This window comes from Fringilla coelebs, assembly GCF_963513975.1.
Source record: "Fringilla coelebs genome assembly, chromosome: 8".
Classification (NCBI taxonomy): domain Eukaryota; kingdom Metazoa; phylum Chordata; class Aves; order Passeriformes; family Fringillidae; genus Fringilla; species Fringilla coelebs.
Window position 1 is genome coordinate 22,753,293 of NC_140066.1, and position 25,386 is coordinate 22,778,678.

Consider the following 25,386-nt stretch of genomic DNA (forward strand, 5'->3'; position numbering starts at 1 on the left):
TTCTGAGCTTCCTAATTTTGTGGTTCCTTATGGGCATTTAACTTTATTTCTACTCCATCCATTTGTCTGTTTTTCAGGCATGACCCATAGTTTTCTCCTCTTACTCTCTAGCCTTTAGTTTCATGGGTTGCTTCTGATTCCTCTAATGCACGCCAACAGTTTGCAGCTTTGAAATAGCTGATTTGTCCTGTCTTTGTCTGTAGCAGGGCCATGCTCAGATGTCTGGATAGAGCTGGTGACAGAGAGCTGCTTTGCCCAATGCAAATAAATACAGCAGACAGGGGTTCACAATTTTATCATTACCTGAAATATTCCAATTGTTTTCTGTCTCTCTCACCCCAGCAGCTTCTCTGATTTGAGAGCATTTTGGCTGCTGTTCCTTCCCCTGAGCTCCATCTCCTCGTTGATTTCTGCACACAGTTCCTTCCTCTTTTTCATAATTGACTCGTTTGCTCCTCCAGTCTTGCACTTCATCCATCTTCTTACTTCCCCTCTCTGATCTAATTCTCATGTCCGTTTCCTCCATTTTTGCTGCTGGAATGTAAAGCATCCCTCCAGAAAAATAGAAGGTCTCTGTCAACTTTTACCATCCCCCTCATGTTCCCTCTTCCTTCACCTCTATCATCTCCCCCAGATGGTGGGACAAATGCTCGCTTGGATTCATTCTCAGGCTTGTAAAATTGGCATATTCACTTCTCATTCTTTTTCACGTGATGACGTGGAACAGGAATAATTCTGCACATTTCTCTGTTGCTCAGGGCTGGGCTCAGTCTGAAGAAAAAGTTTTCCAGGGCTGTTGGGGCACTGCAGAGCTCCAGCCTCACTGTTGTGTTCTCACTCTGTATCTCTTTGACTGGGACAAATTGCTGCTGTGTTTGCTGCTTCTCAAGATACGAAAGACAAAAGTGAAATCAGACCTGGCCATTGATGAGTACAGAGAAGTTAATGGAGCCAAAGAGCATTCTCTGTCCAAGGACATTGTTGTACTCTGAAATGTTCTCAGTCACTATGTGGATTTTCTTCTGCTTGCAGAAGAGGCACTGGGCAAAGGGGATTTCTGTGTGCTGAGATGGCACCTGGTTTGAACCCCAGAGCAATTCCTACAGCTTTATGGAAATTGTGCATCTCAGTCTTTCAAGGACTTCAGAAGTTCTGTTGGGACTTCAATACTTTGGAATTTCACAAGTTCTCTCTATGGACAAATCTGCAGGACCAGGATACCTTGGGCTGGTAAGAGAATTTTTGAGACCATGCATCAGAAGTCAGATAGAGTAAAACAATAAGGCAGATAAGGGAAACAATAGATGTTGTTTATTCCAACAGAGTCCATGGTATCTAACTTCTCACAGAACTGGAAAAAAATTTCATTTACAAAACTGAAAAAAAAAAACCCTAAAAACAATTATTGATTGGTAGCTACCTAAAACTCTGTTTCATCCTCCCAGTTTCATTCTGTGGTGTTCCACCCAGGGAGAGCCCACACTCACAACCTCACAACATTTATGGCACCAGTGCTTTTTGCCCCTGTCCCCCCCACATTTTTTTTTACAGTTTTCTTCGTTATGCAGCTAGTGAGTACAGAATGACTCTCAAAGAAACGTGCTCTATTTTCCTGTGGCTAGATTTGGAAATACCAGTTTGTGCTCCTTTCACGCTGGCAAAAATGCAAAGACAACATTGCCAACTGTGCTTTTCCTGACCAGGCCTTGGCTTTGATGGATGCCTTGCCTTTGGCATGTTTGGAGGGAGGAAGCTCTCTCAGTAGGCTTGCTTTCCTCCTGCTGTGCCTGAGCTCCCTAACCAGCCAGTCCTAGCTCAGACAGAGGTATTTGCTTTTTACACAACTTCCCAGATCACCTACATTTAAGAGCAATATGTGGATGCTGTATTAAATCAAGCAACTGTCCTCTGTCTGTTTGATCAGGTTAGACATGATACATAAACAGGCTAGAAAATGGTTTCAGCAGTGGAGTTCAGGCTGTGACACCCACCTTGAGGCACTGGCAGGTTTAGGAGGTTGCATTCCAGACGTTAAAGCTCTTGTGGTGAAAATGATGGACACTGCATTGCAGAAAGAGCAAAAAGCTCAGTAAAAAGAATCTGACATGCAATTGCATGCTCTGATGATCACAGCTTTACCACATTCACTGGTCTTGCTCTTCTAAGAAATTGTCATACCATGCTACAGGGCAGAAGCTTAAGAGCTTGAAAAGAAAGTATTTTTGTGAAGTATGGATAACACTCTTAATTTTCACTTGCTGAATTTTCTCCTTGCTGGCTTCTTTTAGAGCATCCATAACTCAGATTTACTTGACAGCACTAAAGAAACAGACATGGTTGATATCTTGGGAATCAAAGACATGATGATTTTTTTTTTTTAAGGGCTGTCTAGCCTGTTTTATCCTTCCCAGCCTAATGGAGGTTTGTTTGGTACAGGACATCCTCTGATGATAATAACTTTCATCATTTATGAGCAAAGTTTATTCTTTAGTGAACTAAAAATGTTCCTCCTTAGGAGATTTCCCCCATTTTCTTTTGGGCCAATTTGTATTGCCTGAGATCTGAGTTTAGATTTCCGTTGTGCTTTTCCTTTTTTCTTTTTTCTCTCTTTTTTTTTTTCTCCATCTGAAGAGCTTTCCTCTGCTGAAAACCTTCAATAACTGCTCAGACCATTTACAAGAAGCACTTTCACAGGCAGTAGCTCTACAAAAGAGAGGAAAAATCGAAGTGACTACCTATAATAATGAAGTTAAATGCAGTTTTAAGTGTTTGTGAACTGCAACTGACTGAAAGGGTGCCAAATATTTTGCAAATATATACAAAAAGACAGGCCCCTGCTCTAATCAGCTTGTAAATTAAAAGAAAAGTACATTGGCAAGAGCAGAAGAGATGATATGACATGCTTTAAATAGTTTATAGGGAGCTGGAGAATTGTTGTTTATTTGGTGATGTTGGGAAAATATTTAATGTGCTTTGGTTAAGCTCTTTATAGAAATGCTTCTCCTCCCCCAGTTTTCTTTTCCAATGACTGTTTTGGAGATTAAAACCAGCAAGTTTAGAGTAGATGGAAAACGGAGAAACCTATTTCGAAATTGACAAAACCGCGAGTAAATCTTTATAGATACTTTTTATATGAGTCAGGCTTTCTAAAGTAATTATCATAATATAAGAAAGGATCATCGCTTTGCCGCCCCTGCGGACGGCGAGCCAGGGTCGCAGCTGGTGTAAATTGAGATAGCTCCTATCTGGTGTGCCTGCCTGCGGAGGAGGTGGCCCTGGCCCCTCTTTTTGGATTCCGGGGCCGTCCCCGAGCAGCGCCGGGCGGCGGCGGCGGCTCCCGGGACTCGCGGCTCTGGGGGCTCCCCGCGCCTCCGCCGCTGCCCCGGCGCTCGCAGACAACCACGGCGTTTTTAGCCTTTAAATGTTTTCTCCGGCAAGCCTACAATTTATTGGAAAACAGGCCAACAAACAAAAAAGCCCAAACCACTGTATTTTTAGATTTTACCTGCAGCTGCTGGGGTAAGATGCAAAGTGGGGTGCAATTGCATTTCCGAGGACAAACTCCCGGTGTTGGTTTGGAAAGCTCAGACAGGTAAATGAATATTTCCTTTAGAATCTGGAAGGTGACTCCGAGATTTGGGAGGTTTTTTGCCTCTTTCCCTGCTGTTTAATGTTGTTGGTGATATCTCCGCAGATAAGTGACTTCAGTGCATCCGGAGTTTGCGTTCAAAGCAAAGACTAATTGTGGGGAACTTTTCAGAATAAACACATTTCTCTTTCGAAGTAATGTGTTTGGAAGGAAAAAATATATAAAAAGGAGGTTAAAGTAGATAATTTGTTTGGGTTTTTTTAGTAGTTTTTTTTCCCTTTTTACTACAGAACACTCTGGAATTTCGTTTAAAAATACAACCATCCTTAGAGGGAGGCACGATACAAAATTTCGGCCTGCAATCACAACAAATACCCCTGAAGCCTTGCTCTCATCTTCTGAAAGCGTATAAAAAAATATTTTGAAATAACGAGATAATTTTGAAACTCATGTTCTTCCTTTAGAGATGACCCAAAAAACTGCGCAGCTTCTGAAGCATAAGCTGTAGGTCCGGGGTCAGTTTTAAATGCTATTGCAAACCTCGGCAGAAGTATTTGCAGCCGAACACAAATTTCCAGGCTTAAATTGCCTTCTTCCTGTGCCGGGATGCCAGGGCTTTGCACAGCTGAAATTGCACAGCTCTTTTCCCCGGATCCTCTTACTTATTCCGGCGCTCAGAGCCCGCTGCCCCGGGCACCCTTTTGCTGCTCTGGGTCAGCCTGAGCTGCGCTGCGCTCGGCAGCCTCTTCCCAGGCGCGGCTTGAGCCCTGCTCCCGTCTCCGCTTTGGCGGGATGGTTTCACGGCAGATCCTATTTCGCGTGCTCCCTGCTCATCCCCAGCAGAGCCAGAGGTATGTTTCATCCTTCCCCACGCGTTACCACAGCGGCTCCGTACCGCCGCAGCCCCTGCCCGAGTGAGCCGGGACTGGCGGGGGTGGCTGCCCCTCTTGTCTTGGGGCGTTTCAAGGGCAGAGAGACAGGGGGACTGGAGATTTCCACGGGAGACAGCGCTGTCCGCGGGCTTCGCGGGGCCGAGGCCGAGTGCTTCCCCTCTCTGCGGGGTTCCGCCGAGAGCACCGAGCTCCGGGACTGGCCGCCGGCTCACCGGGGCCGCTCCCGCCGCCCCTCGGGCCGTGACTGGGGCGGTCGGGGGGCGCAAGCAGCTCCGCACGGACACCCGGAGAAGCTGGAGAGGGTTCCCAGGGGCGGGCAGCCCTGCCGGGACAGCGGGCTGCCCGTGCCCCCGATCCGGCTGCCCGGGCCGCTCGTACCTGCCCCACCGGCTTCCCCCAGGGCGGCTGCCGGGTCCCCGGTACTCGGCTACGCTTGCGGCGAGATTTATGGCTCGATGCTGAGGCCGCGCTGCTGCCCGCAGCCCCGGCGCTTCCCGACCGCGGCGCGGAGGGTGTCCGCAGGTGGGCCGGCTCCCCCGCCGCGCCGGGCCCCTCACCAGCAGATGGTGCTGCGGCCGCCCCATCCCCGGGGCTGCGGGGCCCCGACGGACCGCACCTGGCCCCGCTCAGCCCTCCCGCCGTCCGCCCTCCGTCGCCGAGCCGGCAGCGGCACCGGGGCCCTGCGTCCCGGCGGCTGAGAGCCCAGGGACGGGCACGTTACGTGTCCCGGAGGCAGCAGACTGCTTGTGGAAGTTCGGGGCTTGCCCGGGAAGCGGCTGTTGACGGATAGAGTGTCCGATTCGGATGGACATTCCTTGAGGCTCCCGGGATTGTCGGCAGCCGCCACCGATCACCGCCCCGGTGCCACGACCTTGCGCCCAGAGCTGGCAACCGCAGCCGCCTGCACTTCTGCAGTGCGCCGAGCCCGGTTCGTCCTGCCCCGGTCCGTCCTGGAGGCAGCGACGGCCCCAGCACGGGGGTCCTCGTCGGTGCCATCAAACCGTGATGTCCTTCCCGCCCCCGATTGCGGACGTTTCCACACCAGGCACTGCTGCTGCCGCCCCTCTCCTTTCCCTGCCGCTGGTCGGACACCGATGGGCTCGGAGGCAGGCGGGAAAAGGCGACCGCCGGCTCGATTCCCCGTGCCCCGCAGTGCCCGATGGCCTTCGTGCGAGGACCGGCCCGGTGCTTCGGGCAGGGCGCACCGAGCGCGCCGCGCCCGGGCTCCGGGGTGCTGGCGGCCCCCAGCCCCGTTGCGCCCGTCGGGGTCCCGCAGAGCCTCCAGCGCTCAGCCCCGAGGGCCTCGCCCAGCGCCGCGGGTCCCGGCGCAGTTTGGAGCTAACTCTTCCCTCAGGTAGTGCTTGGGGTTTTTTTCGGGGTGATTACCACCCCCTCCATCCCCCCTCCCCAACCAGGGCCGTCCTCGCTGCCTTACCGTCTCTGTCGTTCCTATAGCCGGCGACCATCTCGGACCGTGCTGGCCGGCCCCCGCGCGCCGGTCTCCGCCCCGAGCTCTCCGGTGTCTCGGTGTCCCGACTCCGTCCCGGTATTGCGTGGTGGGGGAGCCGAAAACGTCCGCCGGAGCCGGCGCAAAGTGAAAGCTCGGGGCTGGCGGGGCTGCGGCAGTGCGGCGGGCCCCGAGCCGAGGGGGTTAAACCAGGAGCCTCCCCTTACCTTCAAAAAGTTAAAAATGTCTGGAGCCTGCATCTCTTAAAGGGGCGGTGCTGGCTGCAAGGAGTCTTGGCACCGGCTGCGAGAAAGGCTGGTCAGGGGCGTGAGTTCCCCTCCACCAACACCAAAACATTGCAAAAAAAGGCAGAGCGCCCCACACTTTAGATAAGGACAATTAGCCACCAGTGAGCCCCTGCAGACAGCGAGTTAATTAGGGGTTTCCTGCTCTCCGGCATGCCCTGTCCCAGCTCCTGCCCCCCAGGGCTCTTAGCCCTGATGGCACCTGGGCTGGCCCTCATGGCCACTTTCTCGCTGCCTTCCCAGGCTGGGGACAGGAGAGCACTGCCGGTGGAGAAACCTCCAGGTGTGAAGGGAAGAACTCTCATTCTCCTTGATGTCAACACCAAGAGCCCTGTCAGGATAATCAGTGAGAATTTCCTCTCCCTGCAGCTGGACCCTTCCATCATTCATGATGGCTGGCTCGATTTCTTAAGGTAAGGCAGGAGCCCCCCGGCGCCCTCCCCACGCCGCCCGCGGGGCGCCCCGGCGGCCCCGCCGCCCAGCCCTGCCGGGCTCCGCGCTGCTGGCGGCGCTTGTTGTGACGGAGGGAGCGAGGCCATGGTTTCCATTAAGATGCACATGTTTGCAATGGAGAAAGCATTTCGGAGACTTATCAGTTATGACTGCAAAAATGTCGTGCTCCCCTCGCTCCAGCAACCGCTCCTCTGCAAAAAGCACAACACGGGGCCGAGGCAGCACAGGGGGAAAAAAAAATCAAAATGGAACAAAAAACAGCAGCAGGAACGGGGCCGCCTGCCGAGCCGAGCCGAGCCTTCCCCGGGTCCCGACGGGCAGAGAGCGGGTGTCGGCCAGGTCTTCTGAGCCCTCCGCTCCCCGGACTTCCAGCCCTGCGCGGGGGGCAGAGCCGGGCTGCAGCTGCGCTGGGTTCCACCGGCGGTGCGGAGCGGCCGCGGCCTGGAGGCGCTGGGACGGCCAGAGAGCCTTCTCCCTGCTGGGTAAGTCGGGGAGGGAGAGCGGGTCTCCTCCGCACGCCCGCTCCGAGGGTCCTTTCGGCAGCCGGGAAAGGAGCAGGGCGAGGATGCGAGAAGGCGCGGGAGAAGCGGAGCCGGGACGGCGCCCGCTCTTCTCCCCTCCCCGCTCCTCTCCCCTCCCCGGCGGCTCGGCCTGCGGCACGGTCCCGCGTGGCGCTGGGCGCCTCTGCCTCCTGGACGCCGCTGCACTTGTCCGGAGGGCGCCGGCAGGACGCGGGGGAGCCGGGCCCGCCGGCCTCCGGGCAGCCACCGGCGGGCGGGGCGGCTCCCGCTCCAGGGCCGCGCTGCTCGGCCCGCGCGGAGCCCCGCAGCCGCTGGTACCGCGTCGCACTGCCCCGGGCGGGGCAACGGCGGGTCCTCGAGCCCCGTGGTCCCCGGTCGCTGGCGGTATTGGGGAAGCGGGGGCCCGGCCCGCGGCTTCCTCAGCCCTCTCTCTCCTCTCCCCAGCTCCCGGCGCCTGGTGACCCTGGCGCGGGGCCTGGCCCCCGCCTTCCTGCGCTTCGCGGGCAAGAGGACGGACTTTTTGCAGTTCCACAACGTGAAGAACCCGGCCAAGAGCCGCGGCGGGCCCGGCCCCGACTACTACCTCAAGAACTACGAGGACGGTGAGCCCCGGGGCCGGGGCGGGGGGCGGGCGCTGCAGCGGGGGGCTGCGGGAGCCGGGCGGTGCCGCTCCGCCTGCCCCGCTCTCCCCGCGCCCGGCGGGGCCGTGTCGCGCCCGGGCACCGGGCAGGGGAGAATTCCCGTACCCTTTCTTTCCCGAGAGAGGGGAGCCGAGGAGCTCGGCGGAGCTCGCTCCCCCCATTGCCGGTGGATTCGGCGGGCGTCGGCTCCCGGGAACAAAAGACCAGCCCTGGGGAGCGGGACTTTTCACATTCCCCCGCCCCGCTGCGTCCTCCGTCTCCCTTTGCCCCCGAGCCCCGGCAGGCAGCGCCGGCCGCAGGGGAGGCTTTGCCGCGGCTCCGGGCGGGGCCAGGCATCGGAGCCGCGGGATGCCCCGTCCCGCGCTTCTCTTTGCCGCGGATCTCGGGAGCCCTGCCTTGCCTCACCGACCGCGCCGTTGTGCGCGTTTCTGTGCCCGCCGCAGCCCCCGCGGCTCCCCGCTGTCCCTCCGGGCTCGGTGACCGTCGGTCCTCGCCTGCTGGTGCCCGCTGGGGGCTGCTCCCCCTCCGAACCGCTCGGCCTGGCCCCCGCCTTTCCGCTGTCCCCCTCTTCCCCGTCTGCCCTTCTCCCCGTCGGACCTCAGTACACAAAAGGCTTTCACCTTTCGCGGCCCATAATTCACACAAAGAAGCTGAGCAGAAAGTTTAGGGCCATATCTCTGTCCTAGGGCATTTCTATTAAGAAGCAGAATACGATGTCTGCATGCAAGAATTTATTAATTGTTCTCTCTTGCTTAGTTTGTTTATTTTTTTAAAGAAAGAGTCTTTTTAATTTTTTTTCCTTACTCAACGACTTACAAAAATTAGCTTAAGATTTTTCCATAAGTAATTTTGAAGGCCAATTAATGCCAGACAGATCCCACTGGGCAGGTCTGTGGAACAGAGGAAATTTTGCAGAGATCTAGTCAGCAGCAGTCCTGAATGGAAAAAGCAGATGCATTTGCCAGTTTTCTGATGGCTCTCACTCCTGCTGTTTCCCTACATAACATCTCTGAGATGAATGTCCTTCTATTCCCACACGCAGGCAGGTGGGTAAGTTTTTGTGCTCCATCTTTCACTTGCTCTCCTAGCTGGGGCAATCCCGATGTTATTCCTTGTTTTTCTTCTTGTAACAAATCTCAGTCAAAGGGTTTGTTGTAAGCTTTGCCTGCTGAGATGCACTTCAGGAAAAAATGCTGACCAAATTTGCCACAGACACCTTGTACAGTAGAAATTATGTGTCATGCATAAAATTGTGGATGGGACTCATACAAAACATTTGTAAGAATAAATTTTCCCACATTCCATATTTCAACAACTGGCAGGAGAGAACTTACACTTACTTATTACATGTCTTCACAACAGCTTTCATGTTAAAAAAGGACTGAAATATTTTGGCTTTTTTTTTTTTTTCAGTTTTCCTCATGGCAATAAAATTGAAATGTAGCAGCCTTCAAAATGAAGCTTTTCATAGAAGTTGTAACCACAGGTCTTAACTTTTCATCACTTAAATATGGAACAGGACCATTGTGAATGTGGGTGAAGGAAGGGGAAGACACATGTGGTGTGTATCAAGCATTGGTGTAAATCAGAAAGGTGTGGTAAAAGGGATTTCCTGCCTGGAAGCAAAGCTCTCGTATTTGTTCTTAAGATCTGTGTGCAAACTCCAGGGTCAGGGAGTTTCACCCTATTTGGATAAGGGCTAGAGTTGCTAGTAGCTCACATCCTTTTGTGCTGAGGCTGCACTAAGTATTTCACTAGAGGGATCCAATTCTCCAAAATGAAATCCTGATGCCACCCCAGCTCTTTGCCCTGCTGTCCTGGGTATGAGCAGCCACCTTCTCCATTTGGAGCCCTGGCTCCATTTTTGTTCCCTCATCTGTGGCTCACCCAGGACCTGCTTGGAATCAGGACATGCAGTTTGCTCTTGCTGCTGAGGACTTACAGCTTCAACACAGACAGCACAGAGAACTGATGGCAATCAGCACCTGAGCATGGGGGAAGCCAACAAGCATCCTGCTAGGTACCCTTCCTTCTCCCCAAGCTGTCTGGGGTGGTTGAAGTAGTTTTCCATGTCCATGGGCTTTTATCTGTCCAGTACCTATTTTCTCAAATTTCTTATAATGGCTTGGGAGTGGGGAAGATGTTAGGGGGCTTGATTAGTTAAAATGTCAGGAAACATTTAACAGAGAAATCAGTGAATTTTAAAGTCTTATGCAGCACCCTAGGGATTTTTAGGGATGTGATAAGTGACTGTTTGGTTGTTTTCTGCTTTGAGTGTTTGTCTTTTTGCCACTTCTGCCTTTGGGTACACACAGACTGCAGGCCTGTGCCCACAGAGTCTGGGCTCTCTTTGCAGCCCCCACGGGTGCTCCCATGCCTTGTGTTTAGAGAGGGAGGGAAGGGCACTTCTTATGTCCCTCTAGGCTGCAGCAACTGACAGAGTGCAGGACTGAGAGGTGAAGGGCATGTGTGCAAGGTTGCTCTGAGAACTGCAGTTACAAGTGAGTGACTGTGAGTGGTGTTCACATCCCAGGCAGCTGCACCCCACTGTGCGCTCCCAGCCCACACCGGTGTGGCCCTCTCAGGCATTCAGATGGGAGGCAGCAACAGGACTGCTTTGTATCATCCTTCATGGACCCTGTGACTGTGCTTGTTAGAGTTGGAATGAATCTCTGGACAGGCATCTTCATCCTGTAAACCCCCTCTGCCACCCTGGTGCTCTTCAGACCAGGTATTCCTCGCTGTTCCCTTCCATGTTTTTTTCTGTCTCTGCGGTGCTCTGCCTTCCTGACTATCAGACCTCCTCAGGGATTCACCTTACTCTTCCCCTGCACTTAAAATTGTATTTGATTCCCTTTCAAATGGTCCCGACTATGCAGAGTTCCACCTTCTGGAAATTGCCTTTACCTTGGCCTGCCTTTGGGTTCACAAACTCATTTTTTCCCCACTTCTTTCTTTCACAGAGAGTGTGGGTACTCTCTGAGGGTGGTAGTAGTTGCTCTCATCTTGTAAAATGTACTTTGTTTTCCTGAAAGGGTGTCTCCTTTAGGTTTCAGGATAGCTCGTTTCTTGTTCAGATTATTCCTGGAAGCGCAGACCTGGGAGCATTGTGTGTTATCAGGGGTGTATGATATCTTTCCTTTTTATGTGTGAACAGTCTCACCCCAGTCTAAACTGGCCATGTTTGGGCAGCAAAGGTAACAAAGCGGTGCATGCTCTGTGGTTGCTGCCTGGGATGCCCATGGAGAGGGGACATCTGGCAATTTACTGCAGCACAGTGTATAAAACTGGCATAGCAATTTCATCACTTGCTGGCAGATTTGTCAGTACCTGACAGGGCAACTCCTAAAAGTGGATGCCTGTGGTAGATGCTCTTGGTGAGCCACAGGGTGTGCAGTCTCTGTTATGGTGACGTGGCTCTAGGTACCTCCTGGACTTTGCTAAATATTAGGTCATCTAACGTGCTATATTAACACCCCGATTATGTTGCACACCTGGTGGCTTCCATCCCATGCAGCCCCAACTTTGGACGGTCAGTCCTGGAGCCCACCCTGTTTGCCTTATGCATTGGCCAGCCTGAGGTTTGTTAGAAACAGAAACCCAGTTTGATGTATGTCAGGCTCTGTGGCACCAGGAGGTGGGGCTGTGCCAGAGACTTTTTGACATTTTATGATCAAGAGGTGTAACATTTTTAGCCTGAGAAACTTTTCCCTCCCTTAAATGGTGTTTCTCTGTATGTGCCCGGCTGAGTTAGTTTTTCTTCCCCAGCTGTGCTCAGCGTTGTGTTTTGTTATCTGGAGGTGTGTTTGCACATGCACATGTCTGATTCCAGGGCAGGTACCAAGATGTAAGGTTTCATGCTCAGTCTGTGTAGTAGGCCTGCTTCTCCTTTTGCTGTTGGGTTTCCTAACAAGCAATCTATTCTGCCTGTCCTTTCAACTGCCTCGCATATGCTAGGGACCAGTCGGGTCTGAGGAATGGGACAACAAGAAACACGGGTCTCCAGGAAAACAGGCTTGAGCAGCTCCTCTTTGGAGCAGAGACATGGGATGTTGTCGGTACAAAACCTCTCCTGAAGCTGAGTTTGTTAAAACCTGACTTGCCTGCTGTCCTGGAGCCTGGTGTTGGAGCGTTATGTGTGTGTGGAGTCCTGGTCTTGTTTCAGCAAGAGGTGCTGCTGTTGCTGTCTCAGTGCCTGAACCCAGAGCCCATTTTGGAAACTCCTTGCTGGTGCTCAGGTGTGAGTTCAGTGGGTTAATGTGGAGCCTCCTCATCTGCAGGGTGATCCTCAACTGCCTCTCACCCTACAGCCACAGAGCCGGCTTTGGACAACCTGGGTGGCACAGACATTGCTGTAGCTTCCCCCTGGGCAAATGTGCTGTCAAGGAAGAGTCCAGCTGAAAAAGAGGAGTTACTCAGAGCTGGAGTTCTCAAAGATGTGTTGTCCCAAGTGCACAGCTTCTCACTCCTGCAGCCCAGCGTTTTGTAGAGTTTTGTAGCCTTCTCATGGCTGAGAAGAGACCAAAGGACACTTTGTGTGTCCCTGTGCGGGCCATGGGAGGGAGAGGGGAAGGGGACTACATTTGCATGCTATGGGTAGTGCATCAAAGAAGTTTCTTAGTTGAAGTGTGTATGGACAACACAAATACTCTTTTAATTGCTGGTAAGTTGCTTCCTCCTATTTTATCACCTTTAGGGGATACATTTGCAAAAGTGTTCAATTACAACAAAGAAAATTACAAAGACGTGTTTCTTAAGCCTTCCATACTAGTCAGGGGATTTGGCAGTATAGTGTGGGAAATTTCACATCACACTGTGTAAGGCTGGCATTCTGTGTATTCTTTCAGGTTGCATCCATTCCTTCAGGCATCCTCAGGTACCCAACACTGCATCTAAGCCTCAAAATTCCCCTGGCTGTGGGAACATATTTTCACCCTTGCTCAGTCCATACTGCACAAGTGTCTTTTAGGATGCTATGCTGTTAGAATATGCCTGCGTGGAAAGGAAGATAATAATGACCCGAGGATATGTTAAATGACCTGAGATTTTGTTTATGTGGTTACACAGGGGCTGGAGCTGACCCCAGCTAGGGCTGCTGTTCCCACTCTCCTGCCCCTTCTGGCATGTTCCTCTCCTCTTCCATGCCTGGAGCCTGAGTTTGTGTGGTGAGTTAGTTCAGGGATCTCAGCTGACCAAAACTTGATGGTGGAGATGTGATTGCACTTCAGCTTGCTCAGCTGCCAAATTGATCAATGCCATGTGAGCAGGCAGAGGCGTAGAGGACAGTGCTGGCAAAGGAAAGCCTGCATTGAAGGCAGATGGGACTGCAGCAGTCTCAGTCTTGGTCAGATTAAATCCTTCAAATCTATGTCCTGAAGGCAGGAAATCTCACCTCGTGTTTCTTTGCCATCAGAAGGGCTGGTCCCCATGCTTTCTTTATGATTTGTGCACTATTCTGCTGCTTCCCTTGTGCTGGCTGTGGCACATTTCTGATCCTCTGCTGAGCCAGCAGAAAATTTTTTCAAGTGAAAAAAAAAAAAAAAGGAACAGTTTACTGCGAATTTAGTGATTTAGGATTATGAGGATGATCATGGGGTATGAGGATACCTGAGCCAGAGAAAGGGAATGTTGTTGCCATGTGTCTGGGAGTATCCCTTTGGCTCTGCCATCTCATAAAACTGCAATAGATGTTTCTGAGTGGAGAACCATCCTGGTGTCCTGGTAAAACCAAACAAACGAATTTTCCTTTATTCAAGGAATCATCTTCAGTTTCTGGTCACCCAGGGCCCCTTTTCTGTCTGCTTTGTGTCCCTCAACAGTTTAGACATCTGTCCTTTCAGAGCTTGAAGAGGAAATAGTTGTTTTTTCACCTCTGAGTGTTTCAAACACAGCCCCTTAGAGAGGGCTGTAGCATTTCAGGCATAGCAAGAGCTCAATCCCCAGGATGGGAAGATCCTCTGATGTCCTTTGGACTTCTGGGATTTGCCAGACCTGGGGCTGCTCTGTGCCTCAGCATGAGCTCTGAGGCAGCCTCCTGCTCCCGAGTTCCCAGGCACCACAGCTGCAGGGAAGGAGCTACAACCTGCTCTGCCTCTATAAGGAGTCCCAGGGTTTAGTTGTTTCCTTAGAATTAAAGTAAAAAAAAACAAAAACAAAACAACAAGGCTGTAGAAGTCACATTACACAAGGTAAGGGAGCCTGAGCAGAAGGTACTTCCAAAGATTGCCTGTTTATTTCCCTTTTTTGTTTTTAAAATAAAAACTGTTCTGCTATAATCATGCATGGAAAGTGCTTTAATAACTGCAGGAAATGGTGCAATCAAACAATTAACTTCTGGTTTGTTAGCTATTTGCTTGTGTATTGATGAGATAAAAAGATTTCTGTGGTTATGTGTTTAATTGTTTGTAATAAGTATCCTAAATTCTATTTTAAAATTGCATATTTTTGTTAGTTTCACAGTTCTTTCCATGCTACATCTACTTTGTATGAATTAAAAGTGATTCATGCAAAATTACATGCACTGGGAAAGATGTGACTTTTTGTACAACTATCCATTCTAAATGAGCAGTTGGCATTCAGGGACAATATCCTGAATTTATTATGGATTGGTCTCTGAATACATTTAGGTAAGTAAAAAGTGGATCTAATGATAGGGATATTAGAAAATAATTGGAAACAATAACTGGGAGCATTCTTATGCTATAACTAAACCAGGTGCTGACACATTAATCAGTGTAAAGAATATATATATGAAGAGTAGGATGATGGAAATGATCAAAGTCATATCTTTGAGTCATAGAGATTTTTCATCTTGGAAAAAATGACAGAGATTGTGACAAATGCTATGAGCTTGGTGTCACACAGAGAAGACAATTTGGGAATGATTATTTCCTTGTTTTCATGACACAAGAAATAGGGAGCATCCAGTGGAATTATTACATATAAAATGAACAAATATGACTTTTTTTTAATATGGTGGGAAATAACTTCTGGAACTCATTGTTAGGGAATTTTTCCCAGCTAAAATAAAGGAATGATACTAATGTGTCAAAAATTTGCCCATGAAAGACAGACATGATGAGGATGCAGTTTGTGGCTTGAGAAATCTTCTGTCTTTCTAAAAAAAGTTGTGTTCCCAATTTCGCAATCACTGGGCATTTTATAATAATTCCAGCAGACAAACCTGTTTTTAAAAGCTTTTAAAATTTGTTAATTTACAAAGTAGGTATCTTACAAGTTTAGCAATGTGAAAATCATAAGACTTCTGCCTGGTCACTCTTTAAACATCTATTTAATTTTGGTACTAACATAATTTTCTAATATTCCATTTTCTAGAAAAAGTGTTCAGGTTTTGTTAGAATGAAATCAAGGGGTTTTTTTCCCTTTACTTTTGGAGACTGGAAATCTGAAGCAAACAGTCCCATGAGGAGGATGGCTGAACTCAGCTTGTTCTGGTGCCATGGCAGTGGTGACTCTTGCTTTTGCTGGAGCAGTGGTCGCTGTGGGCAGTGCTCACTTTCACACACACACAGAAAGATGAGTTACTTCTCCTCTTTACCCTTCTGTCACACCTCCCTCTGGCAATAACCACATCCCTCTGCCCTGTCCTTCCTTCTCCCATCTTCCAGGTGCTCAGCTGCCCTGTGTCTGCTCCATGACTCCAGCAGCTCCTGGAATGGGATTGCCTGCGGGCGGCTGGTGGCATGAGCCATGGGAGTGTCACCTGCACACCGGCCACGCTGACAGTGTGTAAATTCTCGGCCAGAGAAGCTCACTCTGCAAGGCAAACCCGGCTCTGGCTGGGGGCTGTCTCTGCCTGCTGTGCGCCGTCCTCGAGGTCTCTCAGTTGGAATTCTCTGCCCTGTGGGGAATGCTTTCTGAAACCCCTCGGTGACTCGCAGAAAGGGGCGGTAGGGCTCAGCTAGTCCTGGGATGCCCGGCAAAGAGCATCGCTGCGATTGTGCCACTCCTGCAGGGGGTTTTCTAACTTGTCCTTCAACATTTCCTTGCTAGTGTCGGTGACCTCCGCGGGCGGTGCGCACGGAATCGCAGGAGATATCCCGAGGCGGGCCAGGGGTGTGTGCGGGCACTCGGGACGGACCGGCCTCTGCAGGCAGCGTCCTGCGGCCCGGCCCCGCAGCCCGGCCAGGGGAGAGCTCCCGCTCTTCGGCCGCTGCCGGCGGGCTGTGAGCGGCGCGGGGCCCGGGGCCGGCCCGAGGCGGGCGCTCCGGGGCCGGGATGGCGGTCGGTGCGGGCCGGCAGCCGCAGCTCACCTGGCCGCCACACGGGTGTGCTCCCGCCATTCCGCTCGGCGCTGCCGGGCCCGGCACCGCGCTGCCGCCGCCGCGGGGCCCGCGCCGGCCGGCCCGGAGCGCCGCGCCCGCCGGGGTCCGGCCGTGCGGCCGCGGGGCAGCCTGAGCTGGCCAGGGTACTGACCCGGCCCGCCGGGGGCACGGCTCCGGCCGGCCGGCTTGGGAAAACATTTGGCATCCTCTGGGGCCCTCACATCTGGAGTTCTTCTTTCGCACTCCTGGCAGGAGCTGCTCGGTCCCGTGCTCTGCTGAGCAGTTTATCGCTTTTCTTTTTTTTTCTTTTTTTCTTTTTTTTACTGGAATCTCACGAAGGCGGTGAGTGCCCTTCTCCGGCCCGCTCGGAGCTGCCCTGCCCAGAGTCTCCGGGGTACCGTCCTCTTTCTTGGCTTCCGTGCGTCTGTCTTTTTTCTGTCTCTTCCTTTTAAGATTTGAAAGCTGCGAACTCCTTGCTGTCCGTGTCCCTCGGGTTGTTTTTGCTGAGAATTCCCCTAGGTCTTCGGAATCTGTGATCTGCCACCCCTCTTCCCTCGGTGCTGCTGGTTCAGCAGAGTGCTGCAGAGGTGCCTTTGCCTCCTCCCCTGCACTGAGCACAGCCCGGTGGAGTAGGAAGTACAGGCACTCAGTTCCTTGGTGAGCTCCGTGTCCCAGACATCTGCCCACAGTTTAAGCTGAATTTATGATGACTGTGGGGTCTACCTCCATCTTTAGGTCTTGGGCAAGTTTTTTGGGTCTCTCACCAGAGAAGACAGGACCTTGCATGTCTTGCCTCTGCTTCCTGAGTGTCTGCAGGGGCAGCTCTCAGAACCCCATGAAGACAACTATCAGAGAGTTCTCTGACTTCTGTGCCCTGCATTCCCCACCCTCTCCAGAGATTTGTCTGCATGTGACTTGACATCCTGGTGGTAATCCGTGTCACAGCAGCTTTAACAAAACACTGCTCCTGCTCTTCATTCCTGGGCCTGCCCTCTGTCCCCAGGCCCTGCTGGCAGTGCATGCAGAGCCATCCCTGTGGTTCCCAAAGATGGATCTCACCTAGGACCCACTGCCACGGTCCCCTGCACCCTCTAAGGTGCTGGCCCCTGACCCTGATCCTGGGCCAGTGGATCCTCCACATGGCTCCACATTTGCCCTGGTATGGGTTTTAGAAGTCATCCATTCCTTTTAGGAAACAAACTTGTTTTGACCCAGCCTGGACACCATTACAGCAGTTTAAAGAGAAATGCAGACAGCCTGTTGACCATCTAAAACCTGTCTGCCTCTCAGTCTTCTCCTCTTTCAGGGCCTTGTTGGTGTGTTTGTCTTCATTTTTCCTTGGGGGTGGGGGATGTACAACTCTTGCCTTCAGTTCTGTAGGAAGGGAAATCCATTACCCAGGAAGGTCATGGGCTCTAGGTGACTCCAGCAATGGTAGCAATAGTCTTCTTCGTGTGGGACAGATGTTGGGTTGTGTTTCTCAATCTTCAGTTTCCAAATATTTCACACAACAGGGGTTCAGGATTTTATCATTCATTAGTTGGGCAAAGGTTGGGTAGGTCGAAGTCTCACTCAGTGCCTAGCCAAGAGAATGTGCACTAAAGCACACAGCTGAGGGTCCATGCTCATTAGCTGCAGAGGAACATTAGTCCTTCCTCTTGCTCCATCTCACTGATGCCCTTGTGCTGGGTGTAGAAATATTGAACCATATTTTCATGGTATCTGGACGCTGCCCAGTATCCACTCCTGAGTATGCTAGCTGTGGGTGGAGGAGAGAACTCACATGGCTAACTACAGCCCATGGCTACTTTAATGACATTGACATTCTGAGCAGTCTGTTTCCAACAGCCTTCAGAGAAGCTCTACTCATCCCAAACTACACAGGAAAGGGGTAGAACCCAGCCTGGGCAAGAAAGTATTGTGACTCCCGGATGAGGCTCAGAGACAGGAAGTTAATGTGGCTTCCAATTCTCCACCACATGTTTGGAGGCAGTTCCCTGCCAGCCCAAGGTATAGCAGAGCTTTGAACCTAGGTTTGCTGAACCTGAGATTGGACACCTGGAGAAACAGGAGCATGACTTTTGGAAGCAACTTTGGTGTTTCTCGATGTGTGTAACAATAAAGGAGCTGGACGGTGTGTGTGGAGCAAGGTGTGACTCTCTTCTGACAACAAGCTTCTTTAGCAGCTTCTAGCTAGATGGGAATTGAACCAAGCACAGATCAGCCTTGTGAGGCAAAGTGTCCTTATGCAATGTGGTGGAAGAATTCCAGCTTCAATCCTTGCTTATCAGAGCTGGCCGCCTGAGGTTTTGTAAGAGTTAGACACAGCATCTGGTGCCTGTGGATCTGAACATGTTACAGAGCTTATTAAACTCATAAGGGACCTAGCAAGGACCAGTTTGCACCACTCACCTTCTGCTTAGACTGCCAGATCTTAGTTGATTTTTGTTCTGCCTTGCTACTCCATCATTCCCTTTCCCCAGCAGGTGAGTAGTTCTAGGGCAGGGAATATAATATTCTTGTCTCACAATATGGCTTAGAAAATGCTCATATGAAGAGAAAACAATTGTTGAATAAACCTTCTGCCTCCTGAATGTCAGGCATTAGAGGGATACAGACACTTGTTCAGAGCCATAAGCCATGCTGACCTGTGATAGCTGCAGTGAGGATAAACAAGGTGAGAACAAGCCTTCTTCATCACCTCTTTGACAGGCAAGGTTAAGTGGAAGCCAGGGGTTACTGGAACGGGATTTAGTCTTTTCTCATTATTTAGTGTCAAATACACATGTAACAGAGTTGTAATATAAATGTTGGGAGACTTCTGCACTCTCCTGCAAGGGAGGGGTCAGCATTGTAAGAGAGCAACAGCAAGGCAGGTAAAGGATGGAAGGGTCTGTGAGCGTACAACTTGAGCTTTGTGTGGGAGAAAAGGAGACTTGGGCTGGGGAGGGTCATTTGATAGGTGAATCCAAGGGGTTTGGATCCTTTTGTTGGGTTGCTCTTGCTGAGTGATGATTGTGTGACTGTCATATGGGCTGGAGCTGATCCAAGCATCTGGCGAAAATGAAAGCTGAGGTTTGGCCATCTCCCTCTTTTCTTTCCCTTTTGCTGTAGACATTGTTCGCAGCGACATTGCCCTGGATAAGCAGAAAGGCTGTAAGATCGCCCAGCATCCTGACATAATGTTGGAGCTACAGAGGGAAAAGGCAGCTCAGATGCACTTGGTTTTGTTAAAGGAGCAGTTTTCAAACACATACAGCAACCTCACACTAACAGGTAAGGCTGCAAGACCAGCTCTGGAGCCAGGAGCTGGGTCTAGTTCTTGCTAACTCACAGGTGTGTTAAAACCCTCGGGTTCCTCGCTTCTGTATGAATCAGCATCTCTCTGGCTGCCTCTGATCCTACCAGGGTTACTGAGTATTGGGAGGGAAAGGACCAGCAGGAACTGGAGGTGGACTCATAAGGCCTCTGCAGCTGGCACCTATGCAAACACTCCAGATTTGGTGCCCCTGAACAGAACATTTTCTACAGTCTGACCTAAGCAGAATACCACGGCATGTGAAGTGCTGGAGAAATCTCCCTGCTAACTGTTCACGTCGATGGGGCTGCAGCAATTACTAAATTTGGAGTCCTTTAAGCTGCAGCTGATTTTTTTTCTTTCCAGAGCATGCACTTTGTGTGAACCCAGTAAATATTAAAGAGCAAATATAAAGGGATAATGGCCTAGACAGAGATGAGAGGATACTCTTTTTCTGGCAACTGTTTGTATTATCCAGGGAATAGAATCTCGATGGAGGAGACTGCCACATTTTGGATACACATTTAATGGTGCTTGTAAAGGACTGGTGTCTTCAGGCAGTGAGTGGGCAGAAGGATGGTCCCAGCAGCCAAGAGGGTCCTCTCATATCTCTTCTCGTTATCACTACAGCTGGATGAGCTACAGACGATGGGAAGGAGGAAGAGACTAATAAATCAAATGAGACCCCCTTCTCCTCTTGACAGCTCCCTTTCCTGTGAAAGGCAGGCAGGCATCTTATTTTTATAGGAGAGAGGGCCCTGTGCTCTGTCTGGGGAGGAGATGGCAAAACCCATGGTGGCCCTCCCCTGCTGCTGGGCTGGGAGAGGCAAACCAGTCCTGCACAACCTCCCCCACTCTGCTGCCACCCCTGTTTCAGTGCCCAGCCCCTGCCTTGGATCCAGCGTGGGTCTGCATCCTCAGCAGTGAGCTCTGCCTCTCCTGGGGACATCAGCTGTGCTGGAGCGCTCGGGGACCCCACGGAGGTGGGATGGTGACACCAGCACTGTGGAAAGGCTCAGCCCAGGGGGTCACTGGATATCGGGGCCCTGAGTGTAGCTGAGTCGCATCATTCCTGAAGGCCCAGCATTTAAATGGGATCCTCAGAGCCGTTTCTCATTCTCTGTAATGTAATCCACTTGGCTGTTTATTCCCAGTACAACTGCTGGAATCAACATTGTCAGCTTTTCCCCTGACAACTTGCTTACTTTCCACTAAACAAACTTCCCTCGAGAAGTGAAGCTGCTCTCCGCTATCCTCCTTCCCTTGCTGCTTCAAAAGCTCTCTGGCATTGCTCACATTTTTTACAGAACCTGCAGAGCAAAGGTGGTACCTGGTTATCAGCTTAGCTCTTAGCCTTTCCAAGTGTGTTTACAGGATAGTTCAGAAGGTTTTAGCTCTTACTCTCCAGGGCGGAGAGAGCAATTTCACCAGAATATTACCCAAAGAACTATTTTAATGTTCTTTAACTCCCTTTGAATGTGAGCAGAACAACTTCATAATTGTTATGAAGTTTAATCTTTTATTTCATAGACATAGTCTGAGAACATGGTCTCTAGACAGCTAAGCATAATATTTAACTGGAACTCTACTAACTTGTGTAAATATTTCCCTTCTCTGTGATGGATCTAGTGTTTGGGGTGGGTAGAGGGGGTTGTACATCTGTTGCAGAAGGACATTTCTTACCTTCAAAATTCAATCAGACAGAGTTTGCTTGAGGACTTCTTTTTGTTCTGCACAGTGGGTTGGTGCAGTGCTATAGGGAGTCCCCAGGTCATGAGGCAAGGTGCAGGAGCAAGAATGCAGATGTGGTTTAGGTAGTCCTTAGTGAAGCACTGAGTTTGCAGGGATGGAGTATCCATGGAAGGACTGAGTTTGCAGGGATGGAGTATCCATGGGATCCTTGAGAACAGGGTTTCCCCCGGGGTCTGTACTGAGGAGTCACTTGACCCCATGCAGTGCACGTACTGTGGATGGCCTCCAGTGTCCAACCCAGACTGCAGCAATACTGAACCCCACACCTCTGGGTGAGAGGGCTCCTACTACTGCTAGTTCTTCAGCTGTACCCAAAACATGTAAATGTACTGTCTTGCCCAAAGTCATATGAGAATAAAGGTGCTTTATGATGGGATAGCTCCTCTAGGAGAGCTTGAGAGTAGAAATACTACTGTGTGGCATTTTTATTCCCATATCACTACCACTGTCACTCTAGTGATCTGGATAAAAAGTCCCATTCCCTTCCTCCTCCACCTCACACGTAATATAGTTATATGAACAATTTGAAAGACTTTCAGGCCTCCCACTCTGCCTGCAAGTGTGGGCAATGGATTCTGCCAACAAACTTTCAAGCAGTACCCTCCTGGGTTTAGGAATGAAAGCTCTTAGAGTGCAGGGCATGAATCTGTAGTCTCTGTGGCATCAATGTAAGTTGAGGGCTTTTCCAAATTTATTCACCAGTTGCACATAATTCCTGGAGTGTTCCTTATTTCAGGCATCAGGCAGGGCTGCGTTATACTGGGATTTAAGCTGCTCACAGCAGCAGGTACTTCCAAGGTAAGAGGGTGTCTTAAAATGAAATGTGTGTTTTTGCGCTAAGACACAACCGAGACTGAGTGAAACCAGGCAGTCTTTCTGGCTCTCACTCCTCCAGGAACACATGTGAGACTCTGGCTTAGACCACTTTGGTTTCTCTCATTGAGCCTTCCTCGGCTCCTGTCTGCAGGCTTTCTCTTGCATCTTGCCTCTGCTTTCTGTATGTGATCTTTCCAGGCTTACTGAGCCTGCCTCCCTGACATGAGCAATTGCCTTTGATCTGTGACCGTGCTATTTAAATGCTGTAAAATATTTTGAGGTTTATTAATCTTTGCTGTTTCCCCCGCGGTGCTCAGGGATGGGTATCTCGTTTCACAGATCAGCATCTCTCGTGCTCCCGGGTCAGTCCGTGGTGCAGTGGGGGGAGTGCACAGCACTGCCTGCTCTGCTCTGGGAGCCAGCTCCCTGAGCTCAGCCCGCCCTGGGACAAGGCAGGAGAAGGAATCTCTCCCTAGAAACACTTCTTTGCTTCTCCGCCGTTCACAGAGCAAGCAGCGATCCTGGTTATGCTTTGGATCAGCTGGGCTAAGAAGCTGCAGTTGTCACAGCAGGCTCCCATCCTTTGCAGCCCTCAGAAGAAATGTTCAGGTGACAGGAAGGTTATTTTGGAGTCCTAGAACCGGGTAGAGGTGTGGGGGCCCTAAAGCACAACCTTGGGCTGGCAGCAGGTGAGGTGTGAGGAGCTGCCCCAGGCAGTGAGACACAGTGTGCATGCAGATCTTAGAGTGAGCTTGTGGGGAGTGGGGCAGCATCAGGCTCCAATAGACTAAATCCAAGTTCTTCCACCTGTGGTGCCAGTTTGGGCTGGGGCAGTGTGCTGCATTTGTAGTTTAAGAGACTGGACATCCACAGGCTTCTGCACTGTTCCCAAGTGAAGCTGTTAAGCCTGTGGAAGAGGGAACTGTTCAGGTCCACAGACATGTGAAAAACTGGCCCCTCCTGTACTCACATGAGGTGTTAGGTGTAACTGAGGCTTCCCAAGAAACAAGCATGGACTATAAATTTCCCTTTAGGATTCCCCATCCAGAGGAAACAAAATAGTGCCCCACTGCTCATTCTGAAACATGGAGAAACAACTTTCTGCTGTGCCTTCTGCCTGAAACTGTGACACAGATTGCTTCACTGCATCAAAAGACTGATGATGAGAACTCTCTGGCCTGTCCTGCCAAACCACATCTGCTCTGAGAAGCCAGTGAGGAGACAGGAAGGTGTGTGGTGGGAGCTCTCCATCCTGTAACATCATAGAGCACAGCTTCTAAAAGCAGTGATTAAGGGGGCAGACCCTCCTCACGCAGTTTGTAAGGTTCCCAGGTGACCCTCTGTGTCACACCCTGCTGAGGGCAGTGTCACTCCCCACTGCACTGAGAGAGGCTTGGAGGGACTAAACTCAGATGGAACTGATAGGAACAGAGCTGAGAGCTGCTGAGGAGTGCATTTCATGTCTATGTCCAACACTGCAATCAGGCGTTTTACACTGGCATCCCACTGCCCCATCACTCATTAGATGGTTTAAACTCTGCCATAACAGCAGTTGGGACCTCTCTGTGAGGTTTTTCCTTGAAAAAGTCTACTTTTGGAGATGTTAGCAGCCATGCAGAGACCCTCTTTGCCCAAGGTGAGTGGTTTGGGGTATGTGGTGGTGGTGACAGAGTGCACACCCACTTTTCACAAGCAGGATGAGTACTGTGGGATGAGTGGAACAAAGCAGGGAAGGGCAGCAGAGTTTATGTGAGGCTACTGCAGAACACACGTGTGGGAGGCACACAGCAGAGACAAGGGCAGTGTGCCTGTGTGAAGAGCTTGCTAGTGAGATACTGTCCCACAGAAATAGGTTTTTTGCTTCTCCCCAAATGCAGTGAGAAACCCAGTTGTACTTGTCCTTTGGCAGGGAATCACAGGGCTCAGGCTGAACACCTGTGACACGTGGGTTTCCTGCACTTGTGAACCTCCCCTGGTGGTTTTGTGATTCCTGCTGAATGCTGTGGCTCTGGGAGACAGTGGTCCTTGAGCAGGACATGTTTTTAGGGCCTGAGGCTCATCCCATGGAGTGCTGAGTCTGGGAGAACCATGGCTCAGAGGCTGCCCTTGCGAGAGGGTGTGTGTAGGAAGCAGAGCATGGGGTTGGGTGTGCTTTTGGTGCCTGTGCTGCCAGGCAGTAAGGCCACTCTGGTTATTCTTGCTGGAATTTTCCTCAGGTGGGTTTTATGCCCTAGCTACACCTAGCTGCATGGGGCTGGAAGGTGGGGTGAGATGGTACCTGACAGGGTTGTGGCAAAGGTAAGTACAGCTTCCTTGCCTTTTTGGCATCTTGTTTGGGATCAGAAACCTCAATGTTTTGTGGTCTGCACAGCAGTGATATGTTCCATAGCTGTTTTACTGCCTGCTGCACAGAGGTGGTCTGCACTGCACTGGCTCTCCAGCTTTCCTTCAAGGAGAGGGTGCCCTGTGGCTGTGTAACAGGCCTGGGAGTGTCCTTTGGATCAAGCTATCTGCCCTTCTGTCCATCACAGACCCTTACATCACACCCATTATCCACAGCATTGTACAAATAGATCTAGAAAGGACCTCAAGAGGGCATCTGCTAGCCTTTTCCATGGCAAATCTGCACCTGGTCTCTGCTTGGGGAAAGGTGTCTGGGAAGAGGCAATATCTTTTGTGTGACCAGCTGGTACACTTGGAAAGTCAGTCAAACTTGGGGGGGCTTGGACCCTTCAAAGAAAAAAAAGTGGCATTCAAAGCTAAAAAAGCACAGTGAAAATAGTTACCCAGAACTTGTCACCTTGAATAGCACAACTGGGGTACTGGTGGAGAAGTCCTGTCAGCAAAGGGAACACAATAATGTCATCAGCTCCTGAGGGAAAGAGAGGGAGAGAGCTGCTGTGAAACACTGGAGGCTTTCCTGGGAGGAAGGGACCAGGAAAACTGCAATGTCATTAAATCAGTGTCTGCACTGAGCCCACAGTTAATGACAGCAGGAGTGCCAACCTTTTGAGGATAATTTGCAGGTGTCTTCTGAGATCTTGGGATCAGATCCAATGGAATAGTGCTGGGAAAAATAAATCTTGGAAAACAATCTTGGGTAACTGAGTGTTTTTGTGCCATTATCAGTTGTTTATATGAGCTCATTCTGAAACAAAGTGGCTGTTTGTTTTTACTACACTGCCTTCTGAGGGAGTTTGCTGTAGCTGGAATATATTGTGCTCCTGGGCATGTCCATGTAAAGCCTGCAGGCTGTTGGGGCTCAGCTGCCAGGCACCAGCATTGCCCAGGCTGTGGGGACATCACTGTTGACCAATTCAAACGAGGTGCCTTTATCCCTGTTTTAAAACCTTCTGTGATGGCAGGGATGTACCTCCCTCAGCAGT

At 50.9% G+C, this 25,386-nt stretch overlaps 1 protein-coding gene across 1 annotated transcript in view; it reads left to right on the forward strand.

Moving 5' to 3' along the window:
- Positions 1-6,387: 6,387 nt before the first annotated feature.
- Positions 6,388-25,386, forward strand: part of HPSE2 (heparanase 2 (inactive)) — a gene marked incomplete at its 5' end in the record, with an annotated part of 104,876 nt that continues 85,877 nt past the window's right edge. Inside the window, 3 exons of the mRNA XM_084209928.1 lie at positions 6,388-6,647; positions 7,653-7,810; positions 19,249-19,410. Coding sequence (XP_084066054.1) covers positions 6,388-6,647; positions 7,653-7,810; positions 19,249-19,410 — 580 coding nt within the window. The remainder of the gene's footprint in view (positions 6,648-7,652; positions 7,811-19,248; positions 19,411-25,386) is intronic.